Source organism: Leucoraja erinacea, chromosome 8 (genome assembly GCF_028641065.1).
Source record: "Leucoraja erinacea ecotype New England chromosome 8, Leri_hhj_1, whole genome shotgun sequence".
In the NCBI taxonomy this organism is placed as follows: Eukaryota; Metazoa; Chordata; class Chondrichthyes; order Rajiformes; family Rajidae; genus Leucoraja; species Leucoraja erinaceus.
This window is the reverse complement of record NC_073384.1, coordinates 73,513,144-73,522,673: the sequence shown is the minus strand read 5'-3', so window position 1 is coordinate 73,522,673 and position 9,530 is coordinate 73,513,144. Positions and strand designations below refer to the sequence as shown.

Genomic DNA, 9,530 nt, shown 5'->3' with positions numbered 1-9,530 from the left:
TACCGACAACCGGCGACCCATTAGAACATCCACCTACGACCACACCTACGACAACCTACAACCACACAGGGACAACTTACGACAACCAAAATTAACCTACATCCACCCACGACAAGCTACGACCCTGTTGGCGACAGCTGAAGATAACTGAAAATAATTTAGTCGCTGGTACCTGTTGCCGGTTGGCGTAGATTGACGTTGGTAATCACCAGTGGAATTCACCTAAGTCAGCACCCGGCGAATTCACCAACGTCACCTGGCGACAACCTACGATAGCACCTACAACAGGAGAAGACAAGCTACGTCAAGAAAACAGTCGCCAAAATGTTTTGAAACATTTCAAAATCCAGTGGCGACCAAAAAATCATTACGATTCTTTAGGCAACTTGAGGAGACTACTCACGACCATACAGGCCATACATACCCCGTGACCATGTGGTGACTGCCTCGTTGCCGAAAAAAATCGTCTACGTGGGACAGGAGCTTAAGGTTTATTCTGATTCAATTGAGTCTGATGTTTCCAATTAGCAATCCCTCTTACATTAGCCTGTTAGCTTATGACCAGTTAGCCTGACTTCGGTGGTGGGAAAGATGTTGGAGTCAATTATTAAAGAGGTAATAATGGGGCATGTGATGCTGGAGTCAATTATTAAAGAGGTAATAATGGGGCATTTGGATAGCAGCAAAAGGATTAGTCCAAGTCAGCATGGATTTATGAAAGGAAAATCATGCTTGACTAATCTTCTGGAATTTTTTGAGGATGTGACAAGTAAAATGGATGAAGGGGAGCCAGTGGATGTAGTGTATCTAGACTTTCAGAAAGCCTTCAATAAGGTCCCGCACTGGAGACTGGTAACTAAAATTAGAGCACATGGTATTGGGGGTAGGTTGTTGACGTGGATAGAAAATTGGTTGGCAGACAGGAAGCAAAGAGTAGGAGTGAACGGGTCTTTTTCAGAATGGCAGGCAGTGGCGAGTGGAGTGCAGCAAGGCTCGGTGTTGGGGCCGCAACTGTTTACCATATATATTAATGATTTGGAAGAGGGAATTAGGAGCAACACTAGCAAAGCTACGTGGCAGTGTGAACAGTGAAGAGGATGTTAGGAGGTTGCAGGGTGACCTGAACAGGTTGAGTGAGTGGGCAGATGCGTGGCAGATGCAGTATAATATAGATAAATGTGAGGTTATCCACTTTGGCGAAAAAACAAGGGGGGCAGATTATTATCTCAATGGGGTTAGGTTAGGTAAGGGGGAGGTGCAGCGCGACCTGGGTGTCCTTGTACATCAGTTACTGAATGTTGGCGTACAGGTACAGCAGGCAATGAAGAAAGCTAATGTAATGTTGGCCTTCATAACGAGGATTTCAGTAAAAGCTTTGTAATTAATTCCGTAAACCTCTCCACTTTTCGATCCTTCTTAAAATCTACCAGTCTTTTGATCATGTGTTCATATTTAGTGAGGTTTTCTTTGTTAATGTTCCTATGAAATGGCCAAAAATGTTTTATTACTTTATGGGTGAAGTGCAAATATAAGATTTTATGTTGTAATAAATGATATTGCCTCCTCCAAGCACTCTTTGTTGCAGGGTTTAGTTTAGTTTAGAGATACAGCGAGCAAACAGGCCCTTCAGCCCGCACTGTTCAGCGATCCCCACATATTAACGTTATCCTACACACACAAGGGACAATTTACACTAAGCCAATTAATCCACAAACATGTACGTCTTTGGAGTGCGGGAGTAAACGGAAGATCCCGGAGAAAACCCACGCAGGTCATGGGGAGACAAACCCCGAGTTGGGATTGAACCCGGGTCTCTGGCACTGCAAGTAACTCTACCGCTGCGCCACCATGCCGCCCGACCCATCCACCACATTCCGTGCCACCTCGCTGTCTGGTTACCGTCAGAGTGTTCTATTATTTTTGTGTAGGTCTTTAATTTCACATTTTTAATATTCATTCACGAGATTCTAATGCTGGTATACCAACATTTATTGTCCGACTCTAACTGCATTTTGACCTGCCCTCCTGAATTATTGCAGATCACATTGGCAAACATAATCCTATTCTGATGCAAGGGAATTTTGACTGAGTAACATCGAAGGAACAGGACTATATTTCTAAATCGGGATAAAATGCAATGATTCGAACCTGCACAATGGGAAAACTGAATGTTGTGAAGTGTCATTATGCTTCTTTGCTTGGGGTTCATAAACCATCAGAGCGGATTCAGCGCCGTTCAGAGCATCGGTGACTCCGCCATTCTATCACGGCCAATCTATCTTTCCCGCTCAACCCCATTCTCCTGCCTTCTCCCCATAAACCTTGACACCCATACTAATCAAGAATCCTCAATCTCCGACTTAACAATACCCAAGACGTCCTGCATAGCCATCTGTGGCAATGAATTCCACAGAATCACCAGCCTCTGACTAAAGAAATTCCTCCTCATCTCCGTTCTAAAGGTACGTCCCTTTATTCTGATGCTGTGAAATGTGGTCGTAGACTCTTCCACTAGTGGAAACATCCTCTCCACATCCACTCTATCCACCTCTCCCTCCTCCCCTTTATCTTTCTAAACTCCAGCATGTTCAGGCCCAGTGCCGTCAAACACTCATCAGATGTCAACCCAATCATTCTTGATATAATTCTCGTAAACCTCTTGTGGACCCTCTCCAACGCCAGCGCATCCGTCCTCAAATATGGGGCCCAAAGCTGCCTACAATACTCCAAATGTGGCCTTTTAAGGCCTCAGCATTACATCCCATTTTTATCTTCTAGTTCTCTTGAAATGATTATTAACATTGCATTTGCCTTCATTACTACCGATTCGACTTGCAAATTAACCTTTTGGAAATCCTTCACAAGCGCTCCCAAGTCCCTTTGTACCTCTCGTTTCCGAATTCGCTCCCCATTTAGAAAATAGTCTACGCCTTTATTCCTACTACCAAAACGGACAACTCCACACTTTGCCAAGCTGTATTCAATCTGCCACTTCTTTGCCCACTCTCCCAACCTATCCAAGTCCTTATACAGAGTCCCTGTTCTATTTACACTACCTGCCACTTCACCTATCTTTGTATCATCTGCAAACTCGAGGTGATTGAGATCATGGCAGATGCTGTTGGTGCAGCTTGGGTGATTTGCTGCAGTACCCATATAGAAATATAGAAACATAGAAAATAGGTGCAGACCCATTTGGCCCTTCGAGCCTGCACCGCCATTCAATGTGATCATGGCTGATCATCCAACTCAGTATCCCATACCTGCCTTCTCTCCATACCCCCCGATCCCTTTAGCCACAAGGGCCCCATCTAACTCCCTCTTAAATATAGCCAATGAACTGGCCTCAACTACGCTCTGTGGCAGAGAATTTCACAGAATAAGAATATCTGTCTTAATGTAATGTGGTGTTAGTGGAGTTACAAATAGGCTGCTTTATCCTAATGGAAGCTAGGTCTTGCGCATGGAGCTGTATTTATCTTGGTAAATACAGAATATTTCATTTTGCTCCTTCTGACTTGCATCTTATAGATGGTGAAAAGTTTGATATATTAGCAGGTGGGTTACTTATTGTAGCCTATCTATCCTCTGGCCTGCTCTGGTAGCTACAGTATTTATGTTGCAGACCCAGTTAAATTCTGGTTGAAGATAAACTGTGATAGTTGGTCAATTCACCATTGGAAATACTGCTAGATTTTCAAGGGGAGATGATTATATTCTCTCTGGTTGGAAAAGGTCGCTGCCTGTAATCTCCCTCAGATGATCCCAAGACTCAAGGGTGCTGAGGCATTCACTCGCGTTACCATGTATCTATACACTGTTTATGAGGATGTTGCTAGGACTAAAGGGGTGAGCTATAGGGAGAGGTTGAGTAGGCTGGGACTCTATTCCCTGGAGCGCAGGAGGATGAGGGGTGATCTTATATAGGTGTATAAAATCATGAGAGGAATAGATCGGGTAGATGCACACACTCTCCTGCCCAGAGTAGGGGAATCGAAGACCAGAGGACATAGGTTTAAAGAGAAGGGGAAAAGATTTAATAGGAATCTGAGGGGTAACTTTTTCACACAAAGGGTGTATGGAACAAGCTGCCAGAGGACGTAGTTGAGGCAGGGGCTATCCCAATGTTTAAGAAACAGACAGGTACATGGATAGGACAGGTTTAGAGGGATATGGCAGGTGAGGTGGGACTAGTGTAGCTGGGACAAGTAGGGCCGAAGAGCTTGTTTCCACACTGTGTCACTCTATGACTCTAAATGGATCGATTGTAATCATGTATTGTCTTTCTACTGACTGGATAGCATGCAACAAACATTTTTCATTGTACCATGGTACAGGTGACAATAGCCTAAACTAAACTAAACATGTGGCAATGGATTGCTTTTTTCCTCTGAGCAATTCAAAACAGAACTGTGCAAACATCCCCATAGCTAATATCCCCCAAATCATTGGTAAAGATGGCTGTGCTGAAGAAACTGCCCAGAGAAACACATGTCACCATCTGGAAGAAAATACAGGAGTCTGAAAACTATAATGTCCAGGTTCAGGAACAGCTACTTCCCCACAGCCATCAGGCTATTAAAGACTACGACCTCCAAATAAGTTCTGAACCACATAGTCTATCATTATATGTGATCTGTATATATGTATCTATGCGAAGGCTGCAGACGTCAATAGCATCAACAAACTCATCAGGAAGGCTGGCTCCGTCCTGGGGGCGGAGTTGGATTCATGGGAGGTTGGTCTTGGAGGGGAGGATGCTCCTCAAACGGCGGATCATCCTGGACAATACAGCTCACCCCCTCCATGACACACTGGTCAACCTGAGGAGTACCTTCAGCAACAGACAAGTTCCACCAAGATGCAGCACAGATCCTTTTTCCTTGTAGCTATCAAACTGTACAACTCCTCCCCCTTCTGTCGTGGGTTCTATCGTCGTATATCATATCATATATGTGAGTATGTGCATAAGTGTATTAGGGCAGTGGGCAGGAGCTATAGACCTGCACGGGAAGGTAAACGCTCCCGCCCCCACGAGTCTCGGGCAGATGGGGCTTGTCAGCCTGGGAAGGCAGTCCATCTAGGAGAGGGAAAACTCTGATTTAAAACCTCCACTGCCTTGTGGCCATATCCAGTCATGGAAAAGGCTCCAGGAGTAAACCTCAAGAAAATCCGGAGTCGGAGCCCCTAAGGCAGTTCGTCGTTGTCTACAACCTCGATTTGGCAGCTCCAGCGACGGCACTGGTTCCAAACTGTAACGGCCCTGCTGTTCCTTTGGATCGATCAGCGACGTGGAGAGGGGGGATGTGCTGCATGGGCAACAGCCTGTCCTCCATATGACATCGCCTAAGCTTGCATCCGACCAGGATGCATCACCCAGGGTCAGTCATGACCGAGAGGGTCCTACTACTGAATACATACACACACATGAAATTTTTTTCCTTCGTTTATTATATTGTTTACAGTGTACTATTGTTTACATATTCTGTTGTGCTGCTGCAAGTAAGAATTTCATTGTTCAACCTGGGACATATGACAATAATATTACTCTTGACTCGTGCAGGTATATCAGTTCAGTTTTGTTTATTGCCACGTGTCCTGGGGGACAGTGAAAAGCTTTTGTTGCGTGCCAACCAGTCAACGGAAAGACAATACATGATTACAATTGATCCATTACAGTGTATCGATACATGATAAGGGAATACCATTTAGTGCAAGGTAAAGCCAGCAAAGTCCACTCAAGGATAGACTGAGGGTCATCAATGAGGTGGATAGTAGTTCAGGGCTGCTCTCTGATTGTGGGAGGATGATTCAGTTGCCTGATAACATGAAGTTGAAGATGATCTCCAACCCTCCCCCCCCCATTTTGTTATTTGTGTCGGATGCCTCCAGCCCTCAATGGTACCCTCACACTACAGTAATTTGATCTTTATTTAATAAATTCACATTGATTAAAGTGTATATACTTAGTATGTAAATTATAACCCCCTGGAATATTAGTTTAGGAAGACAGCATCAATTACATAATTGAAGATTCTGGTGGATGCAAAATGCTGGAGTAACTCAGCGGGTCAGGCAGCATCTCTGGAGAGAAAGAATGGGTGACGTTTCGGGTCGAGACCCTTCTTCAGACTGATGTCAGGGGAGTGGGCGAGACAAAGATAGAATATAGTCAGACACAGTAAGACTAGTGGGAAAACTGGGAAGGGGAATGGGAGAGAGATTACTTCAGATAGCCCTTGCTTTCCCTCTCTCTCCATCCCCTCCCCTTATCAGTTCTCCCGCTAGTCTTACCATCTCCGCCTACATTCTATCTCTGTCCCGCCCACTCCCCTGACATCAGTCTGAAGAAGGGTCTCGACCCGAAACGTCACCCATTCTTTCTTACACATTGAAGATTCTGGATTGCATTTGGATGCAGAAAATAGCCGCCACATTTACCATCTTGCAATAACAGTTAATGATGTTTGTATAAAAGAACTGTTTTTTATCCAAAATAAATCATATTAACACCACTGATAATGTGAAAGCCTTTTTTTAAATCATTTGTGAGATATTTTATTTTATGATTATTTAAATTTTAGATTGTTTCAATATTTTGAAAAAGAGCTTAAATGCAATAATGTACTGTAGTATACGATATAATTATCACAGAGACACAAGAGACTAAAGATGCTGTAACCTTAAAAAAAAAACAGACTGCTGGAGGAACTCAACAGGTCAGGCAGCGTCTGTGGAAGGAAATGGACGGGCAACTTTGGGACCAATCATCAGACAGGATCTAACACTCTCCACAGATGCTGCTTTACCCATGTAATCCTTCCAGCAGTTTACTATTTGCTCATATAATGATCACAATTCTGTATTTTAAATTCTGTTGCTGGACAATTAACCAACTGCAGGAGTCAAAATGTTTCAGCTAAATGGATTTGAACCCAGCTGTGAGTCCAACCTCTTTCTAAGAGTTGAGTCGCACTTAGATATTCTCTTTATTGTAGTAGAAGTGAACGCCTCGTGGTTTCGGAGATGAGTAGTGATTGCACATTTTATGTAGAGTGTTAGAGAGGTCTTTGGGTCCACAGAAGAACACGCCAACACTGCATCTGCACGGAAGGCAAATTCATAGATAATTCAGAACAAAGACATCTCGTACACTTTTGTGGTGAGCATTGTAATTTGTACTCTCAGATCAGAAACTACTGAAGGTGAGCTGTTGAAATATCGTCAAAAAATTGCAAAAAGCGGCAAAGTGCATCATTTCACCCAGCTGGCACCAGAATACAATCACTCGCTTGATACAAAAATCACCAGTTATCTGTCAAGTATAAAACCAAGAAAATTGACACTGTCTGGTCTTTTCTTTGCTACATTAAACCTTGAAGTGTAGTTGATGTTGGGTGAGATTCATCTGCATTGCAGGAAAGATCCTGTGAGCTAATTGCATGATTGAACTCACCACATTCAATTCCTGCATCTAGTGGGGTTTACAGTGTCAACACTTCTGAGATGTAGCAAATGGAACACTGCAGGAGGTGTGCATGGCGGTTAATACTAAAGAGATGAAACATAGTGTTTCATATTGCACAACCAACTTATTATATAGTTTGCAAGAAATGCATTATACTTTGTACAAAAGTGGGTTTGTGCGGCACCCGTTTCATTCTTGCCATACAGAAGGTTTTCGAGGTAGTTAAACATCAGTGTTCTTACATTTAGTTATATAAAGAACACCACATGGCAACTGGCTGTTAGCCCAACAGATCAACGCTGGTTTTAATCCTAGTTATGAGCACATTCATGCCTGTTTTATTACCCAACCAAGCATAGAACATGAAGAAGCACCTCTGTGACCCAGCGTGGGTTTTCTCCGAGATCTTCAATTTCCCCCCACACTCCAAAGATGTGCAGGCTTGGTAAATGTAAAAATTGTCCCTAGTGGGTGTAGGAAGGTGTTAATGTGCGGGGATCGCTGGTCGGCGCTGACCGGGTGGGCCGAAGGGCATGTTTCCATGCTGTATCTGTAAACTCTAAACACCCTACCTGTGCTGACTATGATGACAATCTAAATCAACCGCATCTGCCTGCTTGTGGTCAGCATCTGTCTAAACCTTCCCTATTCATGTCTCTGTCTGAAAGCTGCTGGAACATTGCTGTGGTATCTGATTCTACCATCTCACCTGGAAGTGCATTTCAGGCACTGTGTAAAAAGTACTCGCCTCACACATCCCCTTTAAACCCCCGCCCCCCACCTTAAAGGTACGCCCTCTAGTTTTGACACATGGGAAAAATACTTTGATTATCTACCCCATCTATGGCTCTCATCAGTTTACATACTTGTGTCAGGTCGCTTCTCAGCCTCCGACGCTCCACTGAAAACAATCCTTAGAAGACTTACCGAGGGTTCTCCTCAGCTATGCGTTTGAATTCCTTGTTCCAGTTTGGTCTGCCATAGAAAGTCTTCTGCCGCAGCCCAGTGATAACATCTTCATTCTCTTCATAATGCAAAGCAATGTGAGCAGCCTGTAGCAAAATAATTGCCAGTCTATCATTAAACCAATTGCCTGCACTTCCGTCATTTTAAACATCACAGCTGAGGTTTTTCTTAACCGATTCATTGGAAAAAAAATTAAAACGTTAAAAATGACAAAACTGTAGTAACCAGTCTTAAAAGGAAAACAGTGAATCTATATTGGAAAATGATCAAAAGATATATATTTTTTAAATTGTATATAATTTTAAATCCTCCGTTATACAAAGTATGTGGAGGCTTTGAAAGGGTACATTAGAGGTTTAGACATAGACATAGAAAATAGGTGCCATTCAATATGATCATGACTGATCATCCAAAATCAGTACACCATTCTGGCTTTTTCCCCATATCCCTTGATTCCCCTTAGCCCTAAGAGCTAAATCTAACAGGATGCTGCCTGGATTAGAAGGTATTACCTATAAGGCGAGGTCAAGCAAACATGATTGTTTTCTCAGGAGCTTCGGAGGCCGAGGGGAGACATGATTGGTTTATAAAGGGTGGCACGGAGGCGCAGCGGTAGAGTTGCTGCCTTACAGTGCTTGCAGCACCGCAGACCCAGGTTCGATCCTGACCAAGGGTGCAGTCTGTACAGAGTTTGTACGTTCTCCCTGTGACCTGCGTGGGTTTTCTCCGAGATCCTCGGTTTCATCCCACATTCCAAAGACGTACATGTTTGTAGGTAAATTGGCTGGGTAAATGTTATAATTGTCCCTTGTGGGTGTAGGATAGTGTTTATGTGCGGGGATCGCTGGTCAATGCGGACTTGGTGGGCTGAAGGGCCTGTTTCCACGCTGTATCTCTAAAACTAAAACTAAAACAACTAAAACTAAAATAATAAGAAGCATAGATAACATAGGCCGTCTAAACCTCTTTCCCAATGTGGAGATGTCAAATACCAGAGGACATGGCAAAATGGGCAGAAGGAGAAAGTTTAGCAGAGTCTGGGAGTATTGTAGAGCAGAGGGATCTAGGAGTGTAGATACATAGTTCATTGAAAGTG

The 9,530-nt window shown here is 43.6% G+C and overlaps 1 protein-coding gene across 1 annotated transcript in view; it reads right to left on the bottom strand.

Annotated features, from left to right (window-relative positions):
* Positions 1–6,717: 6,717 nt before the first annotated feature.
* LOC129699892 (NADPH oxidase 3-like) overlaps positions 6,718–9,530 on the bottom strand; it is a 43,850-nt gene continuing 41,037 nt past the window's right edge. The window contains exons 12-13 of the mRNA XM_055640031.1: positions 8,396–8,520; positions 6,718–7,103 (exon numbers count right to left, since the gene is read on the bottom strand). Of these exons, the coding sequence (XP_055496006.1) occupies positions 6,977–7,103; positions 8,396–8,520 (252 nt within the window). The 3' untranslated portion in view covers positions 6,718–6,976. The remainder of the gene's footprint in view (positions 7,104–8,395; positions 8,521–9,530) is intronic.